This window comes from Oncorhynchus mykiss, chromosome 17, assembly GCF_057628025.1.
Source record: "Oncorhynchus mykiss isolate SJ-2025 chromosome 17, ASM5762802v1, whole genome shotgun sequence".
Taxonomy (NCBI): domain Eukaryota; kingdom Metazoa; phylum Chordata; class Actinopteri; order Salmoniformes; family Salmonidae; genus Oncorhynchus; species Oncorhynchus mykiss.
In genome coordinates, this window is record NC_143038.1 from 24,577,774 (window position 1) to 24,599,614 (window position 21,841).

Genomic DNA, 21,841 nt, shown 5'->3' on the forward strand with positions numbered 1-21,841 from the left:
GTTTCGAGTTCGTGATTTCTTATCGTCCGGGCTCTAAGAACACCAAGCCTGATGCTTTGTCTCGTCTCTTCAGTTCTTCAGTAGCCTCCACTGACCCCGAGGGGATTCTCCCTGAGGGGCGTGTTGTCGGGTTGACTGTCTGGGGAATTGAGAGGCAGGTAAAACAAGCGCTCACTCACACTCCGTCGCCGCGCGCTTGTCCTAGGAACCTTCTTTTCGTTCCCGTTCCTACTCGTCTGGCCGTTCTTCAGTGGGCTCACTCTGCTAAGTTAGCCGGCCACCCTGGCGTTCGGGGTACGCTTGCTTCCATTCGCCAGCGTTTTTGGTGGCCCACCCGGGAGCATGACACGCGTCGTTTCGTGGCTGCTTGTTCGGTCTGCGCGCAGACTAAGTCCGGTAACTCTCCTCCTGCCGGCCGTCTCAGGCCGCTTCCTATTCCCTCTCGACCGTGGTCTCACATCGCCTTAGATTTTGTCACCGGACTGCCTTCGTCAGCGGGGAAGACTGTTATTCTTACGGTTGTCGATAGGTTCTCTAAGGCGGCTCATTTCATTCCCCTTGCTAAGCTTCCTTCTGCTAAAGAGACGGCACAAATCATCATCGAGAACGTTTTCAGAATTCATGGCCTTCCGTCAGACGTCGTTTCGGACAGAGGTCCGCAATTCACGTCTCAATTTTGGAGGGAGTTTTGCCGTTTGATTGGGGCTTCCGTCAGTCTCTCTTCCGGCTTTCACCCCCAGTCTAACGGTCAAGCAGAACGGGCCAATCAGACTATTGGTCGCATCTTACGCAGTCTTTCTTTTCGCAACCCTGCGTCTTGGTCAGAACAGCTCCCCTGGGCAGAATACGCCCACAACTCGCTTCCTTCGTCTGCGACCGGGCTATCTCCTTTTCAGAGTAGCCTCGGGTACCAGCCTCCGCTGTTCTCATCTCAGTTCGCCGAGTCCAGCGTCCCCTCCGCTCAGGCTTTTGTCCAACGTTGCGAGCGCACCTGGAAGAGGGTCAGGTCTGCACTTTGCCGTTATAGGGCGCAGACTGTGAGGGCTGCTAATAAGCGTAGAACTAAGAGTCCTAGATATTGTCGCGGTCAGAGAGTTTGGCTCTCCACTCAGAACCTTCCCCTTAAGACGGCTTCTCGCAAGTTGACCCCGCGGTTCATTGGTCCGTTCCGTATTTCTCGGGTCATTAATCCTGTCGCAGTTCGACTTCTTCTTCCGCGATACCTTCGTCGCGTCCACCCGGTCTTCCATGTATCCTGTATTAAGCCCGTTCTTCGCGCCCCCGCTCGTCTTCCCCCCCCCCCCCCCATCCTTGTCGAGGGCGCACCCATCTACAGGGTCCGCAGGATTTTGGACATGCGTCCTCGGGGCCGTGGTCACCAGTACCTTGTCGATTGGGAGGGGTACGGTCCTGAGGAGAGGAGTTGGGTTCCCTCTCGGGACGTGCTGGACCGTGCGCTGATCGAGGATTTCCTCCGTTGCCGCCAGGTTTCCTCCTCGAGTGCGCCAGGAGGCGCTCGGTGAGTGGGGGGGTACTGTCATGTTGTGTCTTGTCTCTGTCCTTTCCCTTCACCCTGTCTCCCTCTGCTGGTCGTTGTTAGGTTACCTTTTCTCCCCCGCTTTCTCCCAGCTGTTCCTTGTCTCCTCTAACTACCCATTCACCCCGTTTCCCACCTGTTCCCTTTTTCCCTCTGATTAGGTCCCTATATCTCTCTCTGTTTCTGTTCCTGTCCTTGTCGGATTCTTGTTTGTGTTTGTGTTTCATGCCTGAGCCAGACTATCGTCATGTTTGCTGTAACCTTGTCCTGTCCTGTCGGAATCTGCCGGTCTATCTGAGCCTACCTATGTTTGGTTATTAAAGAAGCTCTGTTTAAGTTAGTTCGCTTTTGGGTCCTCTCTCACTCACCATAACAATAACATTTTGATATCTGCATAAGTTTGCTATTTCCTCATTAAGACGTGTGGTACAATCTCAACTAAAATAGCTGTTACATACAGTGCCTTGCGAAAGTATTTGGCCCCCTTGAACTTTGCGACCTTTTGCCACATTTCAGGCTTCAAACATAAAGATATAAAACTGTATTTTTTTTGTGAAGAATCAACAACAAGTGGGACACAATCATGAAGTGGAACGACATTTATTGGATATTTCAAACTTTTTTAACAAATCAAAAACTGAAAAATTGGGCGTGCAAAATTATTCAGCCCCCTTAAGTTAATACTTTGTAGCGCCACCTTTTGCTGCGATTACAGCTGTAAGTCGCTTGGGGTATGTCTCTATCAGTTTTGCACATCGAGAGACTGAAATTTTTTCCCATTCCTCCTTGCAAAACAGCTCGAGCTCAGTGAGGTTGGATGGAGAGCATTTGTGAACAGCAGTTTTCAGTTCTTTCCACAGATTCTCGATTGGATTCAGGTCTGGACTTTGACTTGGCCATTCTAACACCTGGATAAGTTTATTTTTGAACCATTCCATTGTAGATTTTGCTTTATGTTTTGGATCATTGTCTTGTTGGAAGACAAATCTCCGTCCCAGTCTCAGGTCTTTTGCAGACTCCATCAGGTTTTCTTCCAGAATGGTCCTGTATTTGGCTCCATCCATCTTCCCATCAATTTTAACCATCTTCCCTGTCCCTGCTGAAGAAAAGCAGGCCCAAACCATGATGCTGCCACCACCATGTTTGACAGTGGGGATGGTGTGTTCAGGGTGATGAGCTGTGTTGCTTTTACGCCAAACATAACGTTTTGCATTGTTGCCAAAACGTTCAATTTTGGTTTCATCTGACCAGAGCACCTTCTTCCACATGTTTGGTGTGTCTCCCAGGTGGCTTGTGGCAAACTTTAAACCACACTTTTTATGGATATCTTTAAGAAATGGCTTTCTTCTTGCCACTCTTCCATAAAGGCCAGATTTGTGCAATATACGACTGATTGTTGTCCTATGGACAGAGTCTCCCACCTCAGCTGTAGATCTCTGCAGTTCATCCAGAGTGATCATAGGCCTCTTGGCTGCATCTCTGATCAGTCTTCTCCTTGTATGAGCTGAAAGTTTAGAGGGACGGCCAGGTCTTGGTAGATTTGCAGTGGTCTGATACTCCTTCCATTTCAATATTATCGCTTGCACAGTGCTCCTTGGGATGTTTAAAGCTTGGGAAATCTTTTTGTATCCAAATCCGGCTTTAAACTTCTTCACAACAGTATCTCGGACCTGCCTGGTGTGTTCCTTGTTCTTCATGATGCTCTCTGCGCTTTTAACGGACCTCTGAGACTATCACAGTGCAGGTGCATTTATTCGGAGACTTGATTACACACAGGTGGATTGTATTTATCATCATTAGTCATTTAGGTCAACATTGGATCATTCAGAGATCCTCACTGAACTTCTGGAGAGAGTTTGCTGCACTGAAAGTAAAGGGGCTGAATAATTTTGCACGCCCAATTTTTCAGTTTTTGATTTGTTAAAAAAGTTTGAAATATCCAATAAATGTCGTTCCACTTCATGATTGTGTCCCACTTGTTGTTGATTCTTCACAAAAAAATACAGTTTTATATCTTTATGTTTGAAGCCTGAAATGTGGCAAAAGGTCGCAAAGTTCACGGGGGCCGAATACTTTCGCAAGGCACTGTATTTCTGCAGCTTTGAGCTGAAAAATAATTTATGTTGAAAAGACACATCAGTGCAAAGAAGCATATTTGAAACCATAACATCACTCCTGTACTGGGGAATCTTGGACAGCGCACGTTGCAGTAAAATGTATGTAATGAGAAATTCAAAATAATGCTTAGTAACTACAATATAAACAAAACTCTCAAAAGTAAAGACCTTGCAAAACTTTTTAAAAACATTTTCATTTCACCTTTATTTAACCAGGTAGGCCAGTTGAGAACACGTTCTCATTTACAACTGCGACCTGGCCAAGATAAAGCAAAGCAGTGCGACACAAACAACAACACAGAGTTACACATGGGATAAACAAACGTACAGTCAATACCACAATAGAAAAATCTATATACAGTGTGTGCAAATAAAGGAAGATTAGGGAGGTAAGGAAATAAATAGGCCATAGTGGCGAAATAATTACAAGTTAGCAATAACACTGAAGCGATAGACGTGCAGATGATGTTGTGCAAGTAGAGATACTGGGGTGCAAAAGAGCAAAAAAATAAATAACAATATGGGGATGAGGTAGTTGGGTACAGTTTTCATTGAGAAATGTGACAGATTTCCCATAAAAGTTCTAGATGTAACAGATAGACTGATGTAATTTGTCTATGAGAACATGGGGCTCACAGCTGAATCTTGTTTTGCACTCTGTTTTGGTTACACATCAGGCCATATGGGGTACCGTAGACAAATATAATGGGCCACTACATCATACGGAAATTTACTCTATAAGGGGATCCTTTCTCAGCTTCTGATCACCATTACAACTGAACTGGTGCCCATAATCAACAGCAGCAGGCCACAGCAACATAAAAATAATTCACAGCTCATAAATTTCCATTAGAAATAATCATCATTTTCACAGTTTATGTTGCTTTGCAATGGTCAGCATGTTGACCGCAAATTTAGTTTGGCTCTGACATCCACTACTGTAAAGCTATGAAATCACTCATACGGTATGCGGTATAGGATAATGATACAATGGGTTTAAGCCTCAACTCAGATCTCACTGTGCCAATGTAAGGGTTTTGAATGCCCAAGTCACTTAGTCTTGCTATAACTATTATTTACATGGTTTTTGGTATTTACATAGTTTTTACATTGTTCAGGTGCAATTACAGTGAATGTACAAATTGTTACATGTAGGGATTACAACAATAATATCTGTGTGCAGTTTCAACCAAACTCATAATTACCCTGCTAGGATCTCACCCTTGTTTGAGATATTTTCATATACAGAATGTGTAACGTCAATGTGATGTCTATGTATGAATGTCAACAGGTTTACTGAGCTATGCAGATAGTTAGTTACATTATGCCTGTATCATGTTTTAAGGTATGACCCAGGTGCAGACAGTGCTGAAGAAACAAAAGTTTATTCTTTAAACAGGGGCAGGCAAACGACAGGTCAGGTCAGGCAGAATGGTCAGAAACGGGAAACTAGAAAACAGGAGCAAAGAACAGGGGAACAAAATGCTGGTAGGTTCTACGAACAAAACAAACTGGCAACAGACAAACAGAGAACCCAGGTATAAATACACAGGGAATTATGGGGAAGATGGGCAACACCTGGAGGGGGGTGGAAACAAGCACAAAGACAGGTGAAACAGCTCAGGGCGTAACAACCTGCCCATGTAAATACATTGTTTTAGAAGCCCAATTCAAGGTCAGCCTTGTTTCACTCCAACAGCAGTTGTGAAAGATGTAATTGAAGCAGGTTACATCTGTACAACACCACTGACACTTACCTGCCTGTTTCATCCACTCTTTGAGCCACATTTAGAATCACCAGATGTGTGCTTTGGCCAAACATTCAGTTGCAGTGTTGTTCATCTAGTGCTATGTTCACTTTGCTATCCTCTCATCAAGTTACATACATTTGGCTTGTTTCAGTGTTTAGTCAACCAGAGTCCACATCTATTTTCAGCTACGACCCTAGAGCATAGGTTTATCTACTCGACGGTTAGTGTTTTTTTGGAGTTACTTACACATGGAAGCAGTGAAAGTGAATTAGTTAGCTTGGTTGTCAAGAGACAACGGGGCCTGTTCAAATACTTATTTGTCCTTCTATCATTGTGGTTATTCTTGTAAAGCAAGGGTTCAAGTTTACACCAAAACTGTAGATTAATGATCAATCGACGTAGGGCAGGTACAGTAGGGAGGTAGAATGCTTTATCAAAGCACATAGTATATAATTGAAAGTCAACAGACATGCAGTTGACATGTTGCTGATAGTTTGTAGAGCATCTACAGATGGACTATCCAAATAAACCCCCGGCCCCTTTTGCTGAGTAATTTAGAGAACAAGCGACAAAAGAAGGCTTGGTAATCAAAATACTACGAAATATACTTGTCGCCTATCTTCTCAGTCATTTGGAGAACAAGGTGCAGGTGTTGGAGTCACAGCAGCGGGACGAGCTGGAGGACATGAGGGAGGAGAAGAATAGGCTACAAGGACTGGTGAGGACCCAGACGACAGCCATCGAGGCTCTAGAGAGGCAGCTGAGGGTGGCCAGCACCAACAACTCAGCCCTGCAAAGGCAGCATCAGCAGCTCATGGAGTCGGTCCACACGCTCATCAACATGGTGTCTACCGGTACAGGTAGGAACACCTTCAGAAGCTCAGGTTTTGTCAAATGCAGTTTGCTTTCTGATAAGTCCACACTCGGCTGAAGAGATCAGAGTCGAACAACCTTTTGTTGTTTTGATTGGTTTTTCGACAGGACAGAATGAAGTTAGGGGAACAGACAATAAAGCAGGAATGACGGGAAGGAAGGCCACAGACAGCGACCGAACCAAGGCTCAAACCACATTGCAGAGGTGGTCCGGGAGTCGAGTGTCATAACTCAACCAGACTCCGGCGCTCTATTGAAGTGTCAAATCAAATCCAGTACACTCCAGTGTTTAACTCCAGAGAGATAGAATGTTCATAATGTCATTGTGACAGCTGTCTGCAGACAGACAGTCGATAGACATGCTGTAAACCACCATGAGTGCACACTTTCACGGCAATGAAAAGATCAAACGTTATCAGACATCAACACCTAGGTCCCTTCTGGGGAAATAGAATCCACTGATGGATCCGAGCCAGTTCCTCTCTAGAGTCACAGCTTAAGGCTGGGTTGGAGCTAAAGACGTGGCTTGTTTCTTTGATGGGTCAACATGAAAATGTAAAGACTTTGGGTGGGCCACAATGTGTACACGTTTGGGGACCATTGCACATTCATAAATTCAGATAACACTAACATTCTGGAAAATGGGTGCGGATATCATATGTGCTGTGCGGTCTTAATGACATCCAGTCGTTAATGACACAGAGAGCGAGAGAAGGAGAGAGAGAGATTGTTGGGAGCTGACTTGATGATGTTTTTGGCCGTCAAGTCTTGGATTCACTTTGATAACTCTCATTTGAACTTCCCAATCAACATCTTGCCTGAGTAGGACATGTCAGCATCTGTTTCCGGAGACGTTCCCAACTCAAATGAGACTGCTTTCAATTATCGTCATCAGATTGTTGTCTACCCTTTGTAGATTTTAAACAAAACACTTATTTTTGGCTTTGTTTCAAAATGTGTGTGTGTGTGTGTGTGTGTGTGTGTGTTTGTGTGTGTGTGCAGGGATATTGCTGAGAGACCAGAGGTTTTGTGATTGTGCAGAAGCCTATAAAGCAGGACACAACATCAGTGGAGTCTACTACATATACATCAGTAACATGACAGAACCCACCCAGGTGAATAAATAACACTGTCATCATCCTCACAAGCCAACTTGTGTCAACTTTCTCTTGTCAACTTTCTCCAAGTGCGGCTGATAGATCAACGTTTTTTGAGTGGTGCCTCTGTCGTTGCTAAGTGCAATGACTAGATTTGAGTTATTGTTTCACCAGGTGTTTTGTGACATGGAGACTAGTGGTGGAGGCTGGACATTGGTCCAGCGCAGGGTCAACGGCAGTGTGGACTTCCAGAGAACATGGAAGGAATACAAAATGGTGGGTACTCCTGACAACCTCCAACTTTGGAATTCACAGCTGACGTTAGGGATGTTACTGTACTGTACCTACCTGTGTTAGATTTGTTGTGCAGGTGCTGAGAATAATGTTGTTGTCCCAATAAAGCCCTGTGTAAAATGTTTTCCCATTCATCCATTGGGCCGCTTGGACACCTATTCATCCATTGGCAGACCAGTTCAGATGCCAAGAGCTGACAAAGCATCAAACATGGACTACTTGAACTTAAAATATAGATGTAAGGTGCCCTTGTGTAATGGTGTGATCATCCGATGTTTGTCTCTAGGGTTTTGGGGACCCTGCGGGAGAGCACTGGCTTGGGAATGAGCTGGCGTTTCAAATGACCAGTCAGACCCAGTATGCCCTGAGAGTGGAGCTGAGAGACTGGGAGGGGAACACACCCTACTCCCACTACGACAAGTTCCAACTGGCCAGTGAGAAACAACAATACAGGTACAGTACTCTACCTCATGACTTCACCATGTCCATATGGAAAACGTAGCTCTTTCTAAACAGATTTTTCATGGCTGAACACAATTTCTACTTCCCACATAGCCTTGGGAAGTAAGGGTGCTGCAGCACCCGCTGAAAAATCAGAATTAAAAACAATATTTATGTCACGCCCTGACCATGGAAAGCTGTTTATTTTCTATGTTGGTTGGGGCGTGATAGTGACCAGGGTGGGTCATCTAGGTTAATTGTATTTCTATGGTGGCCTGATATGGTTCAGAGGTAGCTGTTTATTGTTGTCTCTGATTGGGGATCATATTTAGATAGCCATTTTCCCCATTGGGTTTGTGGGATCTTGTCTACAGTTAGTTGCCTGTGTGCACACCAGTAGCTTCACGTTTCGTTTGTACTTGTTTGTATTGTTTGGTGAGTTTCGGTTCATTTTAATATGTGGAGCTCTACGCACTTGCCTTGTTCCAATCATTATAACGATTGTGACTTTAACTAGGCAAGTCAGTTAAGGACAAATTCTTATTTACAATGACAGCCTACACTGGCCAAACCCGGACGACACTAGGCCAATTGTGTGCCGCCCTATGGGACTCCCAATCACGGCCGGTTGTGATACAGCCTGGAATTGAACCAGGGTGTCTGTAGTGACACCTCAAGCACTGAGATGCAGTGCCTTAGACTGCTGCGCCACTCAGGAGCCCCAATGGTAGTGCCCAACGTGGGGCTTGCAATGCTATGGTTTTTATATTCCGCAAGTAAACACTCAAATACATTTGGTTGAAATGTTTTTACAAAAGTAGTGCACTATGCCTTTAGTAGTCCTGTATTTTAGCAGACCAATATAGACTTCTTCAGATTTAGACTTCTTCAGTGCAGGTATTCTTTTTTCCTGCATCCCCGGGAAAAAAAATGGCATGACCTCCCACTCCCAAACGACTTCCTAAAGCTATGGTCGTACGAGACGGATCGTAGGGACTTGATCTGGCTGGCTGACAGGCGAAGTGGGTGGGAAGTGGCAAGCAAAGGCCTTGAAGTTTGTCTGCTTCACTTTGTTCAAGGTCAGGAGTTTGTGATGAGGTGTGTGGTGACAAATGCCTGAACCACGAGTAACACTGACTCACAATGTCGATGTGTTCATTTCTTTATCTGACTCAAAGGACCACAACAAATAAAGCATATAAGCCAGAGCTAGGCTGACAGTATAGAAATGGGGAACGGTAACAGGATTTCTGGCAAGAACTATGCAAATATGTACACAGTTCAAGTTTACTATGTCTTTGTCACCACAACAAAACTCATTGCACATGAATAATCCTGGATCCAATGATATAGGAATAAATATCAATGTTGTTATTAATCATATATCGCCTTTCCATTACAAGGAAAATAATACAGTTCTTATTGTATATCTGAAAGCCATGTAAAATTACTTTGAAAAAAAGTCTACAGCGTTCGCTTTTTGCTTCAACTTTCCTCACAGTATTATCTCATAGCTATTTTTTTTGTATGGAATGAATTCAAAATGTGATTTTGGCATCAGAAATCCATCAGTCCCAGTCAAGCTGACTTTCCCATCTGCAGGCTGTTCCTGTGGGGCTACAGTGGAACAGCAGGAGAGCAGAGCAGCCTGGTATCGCATGGCACCAGCTTCAGCACCCGCGACGCCGATAACGACAACTGCCTGTGCAAGTGTGCCCTCATGCTGACTGGGGGTGAGGGTTAAAACTTGTCCTCCACGAGGGAATTTAGGGCATTATGTTATGTGAAAGTGACATACAAGCAGTAACCCCTTTCTTACAGCTAGCTGACTTGAGGCATGCTGCCAATATGACTTCTCACTCTGGTAAATGAATAACATAGCTAATGCCTTTCATGTCGTGACATAAATATATAATGTTTTTGTTTTCATCAATTTACGTGGGTGTCAACATGTCATAACATGCCAGCAGTTTTTTATGACGTGTTGTGACATGTATTCTGTTGACCTTGCTAAAGTAAAGCTCAAGTAAAGTTCATCAGTTGTTTTAATTGTTAAGTACTTGGCTCTGAAATTATTGACACCCTTCATAAAGATTAGCAAAAATGACAGTGTATAATAAATAATTCAAATACTGAGCTATATTGTATTTCCAAAACATAAAAATTATATCATTTTATACTAATCCAATTGCTCATAAAAATAGATTTTGTTTACCAAGAAATATTTATTTTTCTCAGAAGGGTAGGGGGCAAAATGATCAACACCCCTATTTTCAATACCTCACCAGCTAATGGCAGTGAGCCTATTTCTAAAATGTTTTATGATATTGGAGAACACGTTTGGAGTGATATTAGACTATGCCTCCATACAGAATCATTCCAGAACCTTGATATTTCTTTGTCTGTACCTCTTCAATTCAAACCACAGGTTTTCAATGGCGTTCAAGTCCGGAGACATAGATGGTCATTGCAAAATGTAGATTTTTTGGGGGTCAATTAACCATTTCTTTGTGGATTTTGATATGTGCTTGGAGTTATTGTTTTGCTGATAGATCCACTTGTGGCCAAGTTTCAGCCTCCTGGCCGAGACAACCAGGTTTTTTAAAGTTCATGATGCTGTTGACCTTAACAAGGGCCCAAGGATCAGTGGAAGCAAAATAGCCCCATAACATCACAAATCCACCACCATATTTTACAGTAGGTATGTGGTTCTTTTCTGCATACGATTCCTCTTTTCGACGCCAAAACCGACCACTTGTGTGCATGGCCAAAGAGCTTTATTTTCATGTGATTCAACAAATGTAAATGGCTGGAGTTTGCTAAACGGCACTGGCACTTGGATTGGAACCGGTGCTACTGTAAGATGGCATGAAAACCGAGCTCTTTTGGCCCAATATGTCCTTCAATCTCATAAAATGTTTTGAAAAAGGATAGGTGCCGTTATCCTCGGCAGGTTAGTTATTGAAAGTTATTATAGAAAACAGGGATGTTCGTTTTAACCCCTAAATGTTTTGTATATATGTTTTTTTTTTTACTTAAACAAAATCTATTTTTCTGAGCAATTGTATTAGTTAGTATAAAGTAATATATTTCCCAATTTTATTGAGCGTACAATATACTGTAGCTGTCACACCCTGGTCAAAGTATTTTGTGTTTATCTTTATTTATTTGGTCAGGCCAGGGTGTGGCATGGGTTTTTGTATGTGGTGTGTATGTATGGGGATTGTAGCTAGTGGGGTGTTCTAGCTAAGTCTATGGCTGTCTGAAGTGGTTCTCAATCAGAGGCAGGTGTTTATCGTTGTCTCTGATTGGGAACCATATTTAGGCAGCCATATTCTTTGAGTTTGTCGTGGGTGATTGTCCTTAGTGTCCTGATGTCATTGTTCTGTGTTAGGTTACACAAGTATAGGCTGTTTCGGTTTTCGTTAAGTTTATTGTTTTGGTAGTGTTTGTGTTTAGTGTGTTACTTCATTAAACATGGATTGCAATAGACACGCCGCATTTTGGTCCGACTCTCCTTCACACCTAGAAAACCGTTACAGTAGCTCAGTATTTGAATTATTTATTTTATACAGTAATTCTTGCTCATCTTTATCAAGGGTGTCATCTTTATCAAGGCTGTCAATGATTTCGGACCCACTGTAAATACCTACATACTAAAAAAATATATGTTTTTCAGGTCTACATGTTTGTATATAATTATTAGTTTGTTTGTGGTACTATAGTACTCTCGATCATTTTATTTTACTCTGAGATTCCTGTGCTTTTTGTGTAACACCCTGATAAACTCATTGTACTCCATACAGCAGTTTCAATCTGAATTGCTTACTCTCTTCTTGACTCCTCACTGGACACAGACGTCATTTCAACTTCTAGTTTTAATTTACTTTGGGTTGAGTTGTCAACTAATTTCAATTCAATGTGAAATCAACCAAAAAGTTCACCCTGTCATTGGATTTAGGTTAATAAAAGTTGGGTGAAAAAAAATCATAAGTTCTCTTACGTTGATGAATTATTGCAAATACAATCAGTTTTCCATGTTGATTCAACGTCATCCCATATATATTTTTTGGTTTAAATGACATGGAAACAACGTTAATAAAAATCAGTTTTTGCCCAGTGGGTCTTGACTCTAGGCCCAGAGCTAAAGACAACAAGACAAGGCATAAACGCAATTTCTGGGATCTTCACCAGATACAAGCATTCCAGCTCCTATCTCCTAAGTGCTGTGTAAAACACATCCCGACCTCAAACCATTCCCTCAGTCACACAAACTCCAAGATAAATAGCTTTTTAATACTAAAACTTTGATTGATTCTGAAAGTTGTTTAAGTTAATTGCTCCAGCACAGCTGGAACCCCTTTCAAAATGTTTGAAACTATAGTCATCCGTAATCAAACCACTTATGGGTACAACCTCTTGACACATGCCATCCAAAGCAAACAGCAGAGGGGTGATATTAGATTAATCAGAGATGAATTTGCAGTATCTCTCTGAGGCGCGAGTGTGGTTCTCATAGCAGGACCCATGTTTGCTTTGAAATGGAATAAGAACCTTATGCACAGCAGGTTAGCACACCACTACCATGAGTCAAAACACCACATTTGGTGAGAGAGAAAGAACTTGGTTGGAAAAGGTGGGGGGAATGATTAATTGAGGCTTAAGGACTGTGTGGCAAGCTGTTCACAAGTGTCGGTTCCACTTTAATTGCTGTAACCATTTTGCTAACACAAAGACATATCTCCCGGAGTCCATCCTGCTATAACCCAACCACTCTTTCTGTTCTTTAGGTTGGTGGTTTGACGCTTGTGGCTTGTCCAACCTCAACGGCATTTACTACACCGTGGGCCACAACATCCGCAAGCTGAACGGCATAAAGTGGCATCACTTTCGGGGACCGAGTTATTCACTTAGTTCGACAGCCATGATGATCCGACCATCCGACTTCTAAGACCGGACAGTCATTTGGAGAGGGGAAGGGCTGTGAATGGGAAAGGGACAGTCATTTGGAGAGGGGAAGGGCTGTGAATGGGAAAGGGACAGTCATTTGGAGAGGGGAAGGGCTGTGAATGGGAAAGGGACAGTCATTTGGAGAGGGGAAGGGCTGTGAATGGGAAAGGGACAGTCATTTGGAGAGGGGAAGGGCTGTGAATGGGAAAGGGACAGTCATTTGGAGAGGGGAAGGGCTGTGAATGAGAAAGGGACAGTCCGGACAGTCATTTGGAGAGGGGAATGGCTGTGAATGGGAAAGGGACAGTCATTTGGAGAGGGGAAGGGCTGTGAATGGGAAAGGGACAGTCATTTGGAGAGGGGAAGGGCTGTGAATGGGAAAGGGACAGTCATTTGGAGAGGGGAAAGGCTGTGAATGGGAAAGGGACAGTCATTTGGAGAGGGGAAGGGCTATGAATGGGAAAGGGACATACATTTCTTTGCCTCATTGTCTCCAGGTCAAAGGCAGGTGTAAATTTAAGTTTTTAATAGCAAACAATCAATCAGTCACTGGATGACTGGGTGTCATTTAGTACATGCGAAAACGTTGGGAGTCAGCAGAAGAGACCAGACTGATAGTCTTCGTCACTTGGCACCTTTATGCAGTGTAGATCTGGCCTCAGCTCTTTTTAATATATACTATAAGGTGCCAGATTCTCAGTCCTCTGATGTCTTGCTTTACCACAATGTGCTAGTGATGTCAAAAATACACATCTACACAGCTCCCTCACACCCTCAGTGTTTATTCCAGAACATTCTGAAGCTGTCATCATCAAGACAACATCAAATTAATATATAGGAATGTCGCATATCCATGAGCCAAGAGGACTATTTTAAATTAACCACAGATAAAGACACCAAGACAAAGAAATGGAAGACATTTTGGCCAGAATGTGCCAGAATATTTTATGATTGACAAGATGTGATATGGACAGGCCTGTGAGGCCTGCTTATGAAATATTTCAACGTTCCTACTTTTTTTTTGCAAAATTGTATTTACGTACTGTAAATGTGAGCTAAACTTTGACATAATTGTTTTGCATAACTGGATTGTATGTTTAAATTTTGGGTTCATTGCTCTGCCATTTCGTGTGAATCTGTTAATATTTCTCTAAGCTTGTTTTTTCTATTAAGGATATCTCTACATTCCTTTTATATGTACTTTTCTCTATATGCGCATTCTGACCTTGAATTTATGCATGAGTATAGAATGCTATTCACCAACTATTAGTTTGGGGTGGAGATGAAATAAATGAAGGTGTGGCGGAGGTGTGTCTACAGATACTCTGTATTCTGGCCTTGACTTAATTCCCTAATAATTCAACCACATTTATGCGTGAGGAAACCATTAATAAAGTTTAGCGACCCTACCAGTTCCAAGTGGGAAAAGCATCTACCATATTTTCAGATAGAAATAACACCGTTCTCCATGCACTGTAAATTACAACTTGAGCTATTGATACGAGCTAAAAGACATAGTAGTCTAATTAAATCGTTATGGAGCTGTCACGCCCTGACCTTGGTTATCTTTGTTTTCTTTATTATTTTGGTTAGGTCAGGGTGTGACGAGGGTGGTATGTGTGTTTTGTCTTGTCTAGGTTTTTTTGTATTCTATGGGGTTTTGGTATGTCTAGGTATATGTAGGTCTATGGTGGACTTGGCTGGGCTAGAATGGGCATCCAGCCAGGAAGGAGGGTGCCGGCTTAGCGCTCCTGGTCTCCAGTATACCTCCTTGGACCAGGAAATCCTGCGCCGGCTCTGCGTACTGTGTCTCTGGTGAGTCTGCACAGCCCAGTGCGTCCTGTGCCAGCGCCCTGCATCTGCAGGGCGAAAATAAACATCCAGCCAGGACGGGTTGTGTCAGCTCTACACTCCAGACCTCCAGTGCGCCTCAAAAGTCCAGTACGTCCTGTGCCTGCTCCCCGCACTCACCCTGAGGTGTGTGTCACCAGCCCAGTACCACCAGTACCGGTACCAATCATCAGACCTCCAATGCACCTCCAGGGTCCAGTACGCCCTGTTCCTGCTCCTCGCACTCGCCCTGAGGTGCGTGTCCCCAGCCCAGTACCACCAGTGCCGGCACCCTGCGCCTCGGCAGTACAGAGCGTCCTGCGACAGTACCCAGTCCAGAACGTCCGGCGACAGTACTCAGTCCAGAGCGTCCGGCGACAGTACCCGGTCCAGAGCGTCTGGCGACAGTACCCAGTCCAGAACGTCCGGCGACAGTACCCAGTCCGGAGCGTCCGGCGACAGTACCCAGTCCGGAGCGTCCGGCGACAGTACCCAGTCCAGAACGTCCGGCGACAGTACTCAGTCCAGAGCGTCCGGCGACAGTACCCAGTCCGGAGAGTCCGGCGACAGTACCCAGTCCGGAGCGTCCGGCGACAGTACACAGTCCGGAACCTCCAACTACGGGCCACAGTCCAGAACCTCCAACGACGGGCCACAGTCCGGAACCTCCAACGACGGTCCCCAGCCCGGGGTCTCAAGCGACGGTCGCCAGTCCGGGGTCTCCAGCGACGGTCTCCAGTCCAGAACATCTGCCGATGATCCACGCAGCGAGGGTCCCCAACCCGAGGCCTACGGTGAGGATCCGCAGTCCAAAGCCCCCGACAATGATCCACGGGTCAAGAGCGGACTCAGGGTAAAGAAAGGGGGCGGCATCCAGAATCAGAGCTGCCACCGAGGTTAGATGCCCACCCAGACCCTCCCATATAGGTTTAGGTTTGCGGCCGGGAGTCCGCACCTTTGGGGGGGGGGGGGGGGGGTACTGTCACTCCCTGACCTTAGTTATCTTTGTTTTCTTTTTGTTTTCTTTCTTTATTAGGGATAGGTGGCTATGGGTGTGACGAGGGTGGTATGTGTGCTTTCGTCTTGTCTAGGGTTTTTTGTATTCTATGGGGTTTTGGTATGTCTAGGTATATGTAGGTCTATGGTGGCCTGAATTGGTTCCCAATCAGAGACAGCTGTTTATCGTTGTCTGATTGGGGATCCTATTTAGGTTGCCATTTTCCATTTTGGTTTTGTGGGTTATTGTCTATGTGTAGTTGCATGTCAGCACTAGTTGTTTATAGCTTTACGTTTGTTTTGTTAGTTTGTTTAAGTGTTCTTCATTAAATAAAAGAAGAATGTATTCCAATCACGCTGCGACTTGGTCTCCTAGTTATGACGAACGTGACAGGAGTAGCGAGCAGCGAGCAGACCAGTTTGAACCAGAGGCATGGCCGTCATCACACAGTTCCATGGTTAGTGCAGGTAATAGACAAGGGTATAACCTACACTATTCTCCCTATTATAATTCTATAATATACACTAATCTTCCAACATTACCATAGGTGGAAAAACTGAATGTGGCAATTTTAAGAATGAATTATTTTGTGCGTAAAGGCTCTCCAAACCTGTTTTTTATGATTCGTAAATACTTTCCTAAAAGTAAATAATCTACAACATCATCATATTTTTAAATATACCAATTGGTGCTGAAACCGAGATGGATACTGTAAACTTTAATTAAACGCTCAGTCTCAAATCAGTCGCCTATCCCTTTTAATAGCCGGGCAATGTCACACATTTCATCAAATAAACGGCTGTTTCAAATAGACGCTGTGTAACGATTTTCTTCTTCCTCTGACGAGGAGTATGAAATATCGGACCAATGCACAGCGTGGTAAGTGTCCATAATATATTTATTAACCTGAACACAGAATACAAAAGAACAAGAGAAATAAATGAAAACCGAAACAGTTCTGTATGGAAAACAGACACAGAAAACAACTACCCACAACCCATAGTGGGAAAACAGGCTGCCTAAGTATGGTTCTCAATCAGAGACAACGAATGACAGCTGCCTCTGATTGGGAACCATACCAGGCCAAAACCAGAAATACAAAACATAGAATGCCCACCCCAACTCGCGCCCTGACCAAACTAAAACAGAGACATTAAAAAAGGAACTAAGGTCAGGACGTGACATTGGGTATTTAGGAATTGTTTATTAGGTTACCATGACTATTTTAAGGTCTCTCCAGAGATGTTCAATCGGGTTCAAGTCCGGGCTTTGGCTGGACCACTCAAGGACATTCAGAGACTTGTCCCGAAGCCAATCCTGCATTGTCTTGGATATGTGTTTAGGGTCGTTGTCCTGTTGGAAGATGAACCTTCACCCCAGTCTGAGGTCCTGAGCACTCTGGAGCAGGTTTTCATCAAGGATCTCTTCATCTTTCTCTCAATCCTGTTTAGTCTCCCAGACCGTTCCGCTGAAAAATATCCCAACAGCATGATGCTGCCACCCCAATACTTCACCGTAGGGATGGTGCCAGGTTTCCTTCAGACGTGACGCTTGGCATTCAGGCCAAAGAGTTCAATCTTGGTTTAATCAGACTAGAGAATCTTGTTTCTCATGTTCTGAGAGTCTTCAGTTGCCTTTGGGAAACTACAAGCCTGCTGTCATGTGCCTTTTACTGAGGAGTTGCTTCCGTCTGCCCACTCTAGCATAAAGGCCTGATTGGTGGAGTGCTACAGAGATCGTTGTCCTTCTGGAAGGTTCTCACATCTCCACAGAGGAACTCCGGAGTTCTGTCAGAGTGACCATCAGGTTCTTGGTCACCTCCCTGACCAAGGCCCTTCTTCCCCGATTGCTCAGTTTGGCTGGGTGGCCAGCTCTAGGAAGAGTCTTGGTGGTTCCAAACTTTTTCCATTTAAGAATGGTGGAGGTCACTGTGTTCTTGGGGACCTTCAATGCTGCATACATTTTTTGGTACCCTTCTCCAGATCTGTGCCTTGATACAATCCTGTCTCGGAGCTCTACAGACTATTCCTTCGACCTCATGGCTTGGTTTTTGCTCTGACATGGACTGTCAACTGTGGGACCTTATATAGCCTTTCAAAATAATGTCCAATCAATTGAATTTATCACAAGTGGAGTCCAATCAAGTTGTAGAAACTTCTCAAGGGTTATCAATGCAAATAGGATGCACCGGAGTTCAATTTCGTATCTCATAGCAAAGGGTCTGAATACCTATGTAAAATAAGGTATTTCTGTTTTTTGCAAACTTTTCTTAAACTGTTTTCGCTTTGTTTTTATGGGGTATTGTGTGCAGATTGAGGAGGGGTAAAATTAATTTCATACATTTTAGAATACGGCTGTAACATAACAAAATGTGGAAAAGGTCAAGGTGTCTGAATCAAAATAAAAGTGTCACAGTGTGTAAATGATAACATATTAGTGCAGGAAATGAAGAAACTGATTAAAATGCTGAAAGTGAATGCTGGAATTAAACAATAAACTATGCAAATGATCAAAAGCTGTGTACATTAAAGAAATAGATACCTGGCTCAAATAGAAGCATGTCTCTAACAAGGGCCTGTTGTGTTCAGGGATTAATGGAAGTTTTATGGTATATTTAGATGGTTTTCTTTCATTAATCCCTAATATTCTGAACCCATTCTCTCGATATACAGTATTCTAGTGAGTCTGTCGACAAAATTCTAACTAAAAGGTACACCATATTTAAAGGAGCACTGTGGAGAAATCGCTCCACCATTTCCTGGTTGCAAAAACTCTAATATTTAGCCTAATTTCAGTTTATTGACAAAACAAGTTTCAAGTTTTATTGTCACATGCACAAGACCAGTGAAATGCCTTGCAAACTCAAAACCCAACAATGCAATAATCAATAACAATTAAATACTAGAAGAAAAAAAAATAAATAAGAATATGAAATACACAATATAAATAATTAAGTAAACATACTATATACAGGAAATCCAATCCATACCATAGTTACATGATGTTGGAGGGATGGAGGTAGATATGTATAGGGGTAAGGGGACTAGGCAACAGGATATAAGATAAACAGAGTAGCAGCAGCTTGCATGTGAGTGGGTGTGTGGAGTCAGTATAAATGTATGTGCATATTATGTGTGAGTGAGCAAATGATGGATTGAGTGTTTGTGTGTGTTGTGTAAGGCACTGTGAGTCTGCATAGAGACAAATATTGAAATGAAAGGTCAATAAATGTACAAGGTCAACTCAGATAGTCCGTATAGCTATTTTGTTAGCTATTTAGCAGTCGTATTGCTTGGGGATCGAAGCTGTTCAAGAGCCTGTTGGTGTCAGCCTTGATGCACCTGTACCTCTTGCCATGCGGAAGCAGAGAAAGTCTATGGCTTGGGTGGTTTGACAATTTTCAGGGCCTTCTTTTCACACCACCTGATATAGAGGTCCTAGCTCGGCCCCACTGATGTACTGGGCTGTCCACACAACCCGCTTGTGCTATTGCCATACCAAGCAGTGATGCAGCCAGTCAATATGTTCTCAATGGTACAGCTGTAGAACCTTTTCAGGATTTGAGGGCCCATGCCAAACTTTTTCAACCTCCTGAGGGGGAAGTGTGTGTGTGTGTGTGTGTTTGGACCATTTTAAGTCTTTAGTGATTTGGACACCGAGGAACTGTCTACCTGCTCCACTGCCGCCCCATCGATGTGGATGGGGACGTGCTCACCTCACCCACTTTTCCTGTAGTACACGATCAGCTCCTTGGTCTTGCTGACATTGAGCGAGAGGTTGTTGCTCCGGCATCACACTGCCAAGTCACTGACCTCCTCCCTGTAGGCTGACTCATCATCGCCGGTGATCAGGCCTAGCACTGCCGTGTCGTCAGGGAACTTGATAATGGTGTTGGAGTTGTGCGTGGTCACACAGTCATGGATGAACAGGGAATACAGGAGGGGACTAAGCACACATCCCAGTGGGACAGGGTCAGCGTGGCGGAGGTGATGTTGCCTACCCTCACCACCTGAGGTCGGCCCATCAGGAATTCCAGGATCCAGTTGCAGAGGGAGGTGTTCAGACCTAAAGTCCTAAGCTCGGTGACGAGCAAATATAGTGTAGAGAATCATTGTACCATTTAAACTGCTGTGAAATATATCTTCCATAACCAAAAATATTGTATTTTCAGCTGTATGCAGATGGTGTACAAAACTGAAATTAACTTCAGAATGGGAAGCATAGAAATAGGGCACATAGAATAGATATACCGCTTCTTAGACTTGCTTTCAATGAAAATGACAGATCTAGATAACACATTTCTATGTTAACTTGGCCGGGTCACCCAAAAAGTTGCATATAGTAGTTTTAAAGGGATGACTTAAGATACATGTATTGAAAAACCTATTGACTGAAAAGTCCACAAGAAAATATTTTGGCCTGTAAGTTTGAGGGTTTTCAGTGGTTGAATGAAATGTTTTCAGAGCACGGAAGGTAGCCACATCTGCAGAGCGCGTTATGCGACTGAATTAGGTAAGTCTGAATACCAAATACTGAGAAGTGAGTATGAAAGGAGTGTGTAGGAAAGGTGTAAAAGTCTGAATTGGCCCCTAAGTGAATTATTCCAACTTAACTTTTGAGGTGATGCACTTTATGAGTACTGTGGGAGAAATTAGGTACATATATGGATAAATATACTGTCCTATATAAAAGAGGGATGCATTTGCCATTCTGGTAAGGTACATTGTCTATTGTATAGGACAGGAAGCCAGAGTGGGGCCATGGGAGAGGGCAATACCTAGGGCAGCTGGACATACAAAGATCAGAGGTTATCTAAGGACGGGGGGTTCAGCCAAAGGACCAATTGATGGATTACAGACATCAATCACATCACAGGAGACAAGTCTGTTTGATCTTAGACAACCATATGAAGAGAAGGCGACCAGAACAGCTAGGCACCCTAAAGCTAAAGGAGATGAAAGACACCAAAAGGGACACATGGAGTTAATTACAGGGTATGAACACAGGCCACAGGAAAGGGGAATGTATAGTATTTTTAGTATAGCTGAGCATGCTAAAAACAGAAGAGACACATAGTCTGCTGACCCTAGATAACACACAAACAGGAGAACGCATTAAGCTGAGTGAAGGGTCAAAGCAAGGGTCTTGTCACCATTAGGATCTAATGGAAAGCAGATGGGGGCGTTATTGGGCTGAACAAGCAGGAAGCACGGATTGGGATGTAACTTAATTTGCATATGGGAGGGACTTATATGGTAGGTGTATAACTCAGAGCGAGGGCTCTGAAAAAGTGTGTGTGTTCCGCGGACCGCTCCGGCTTATGATACTGTTGTATTAAAAGTCTATATTGATTTTCACAAAGTTCTTGGTTGTGTCATATTTGAACCGATTTGCCACTACATAATTGGCGAGCTTGCCAGGAGAATTAGGGACTGAATAACGTTCTTGGCTGGCAGCGGGATCTTTGGACGATCTGGGCAAACAAGGGTGGCCACCCAGCTAAGGTAAGACAACAGTGAAATGTTTGCGTAGATCGCTTCAGAGATCCTGCCTCAGCAAGAGGAGCGTCAAGTAGGTCTCTCTCTCTCAAATTTCCTAAAAACTATAGAAACGAAAGAACTTTTTGAAATTCAATGAATTTGCATGCATGTGTGTAAGCTTGGAAATTGTATAATGAATGTGCATGCATGTCTAGTGAGTAAGTAGGTGGGGGCTGTGAACTTCGCTGGTGTAGGGTGTGTTATTCTGGCATGTTGGGGCTGGGATTGGGCACAGGGTTACAGCTATCTGCTTATAAGGTTTGAATAAAATACGTAGTTATAGAAGTCCTGCGATACCGCTTCAAAAATATTTACCAGAAGGTCTGAATGGGTAGGTTACTTTATTGATAAGTAATCCTGCGATACCGCTTCAAAATATTTAGCTGAAGGACTGAATGGGTAGGCTACTTTATT

General features: G+C 43.7%; 1 protein-coding gene across 1 annotated transcript in view; it reads left to right on the plus strand.

Moving 5' to 3' along the window:
* The window catches only part of angpt4 (angiopoietin 4), a 50,394-nt gene extending 36,011 nt beyond the window's left edge, over positions 1–14,383 (plus strand). Inside the window, exons 4-9 of the mRNA XM_021568371.3 lie at positions 6,033–6,265; positions 7,281–7,393; positions 7,550–7,651; positions 7,956–8,122; positions 9,713–9,843; positions 12,901–14,383. Coding sequence (XP_021424046.1) covers positions 6,033–6,265; positions 7,281–7,393; positions 7,550–7,651; positions 7,956–8,122; positions 9,713–9,843; positions 12,901–13,061 — 907 coding nt within the window. The 3' untranslated portion in view covers positions 13,062–14,383. The remainder of the gene's footprint in view (positions 1–6,032; positions 6,266–7,280; positions 7,394–7,549; positions 7,652–7,955; positions 8,123–9,712; positions 9,844–12,900) is intronic.
* The last annotated feature ends 7,458 nt before the right edge of the window (positions 14,384–21,841 follow it).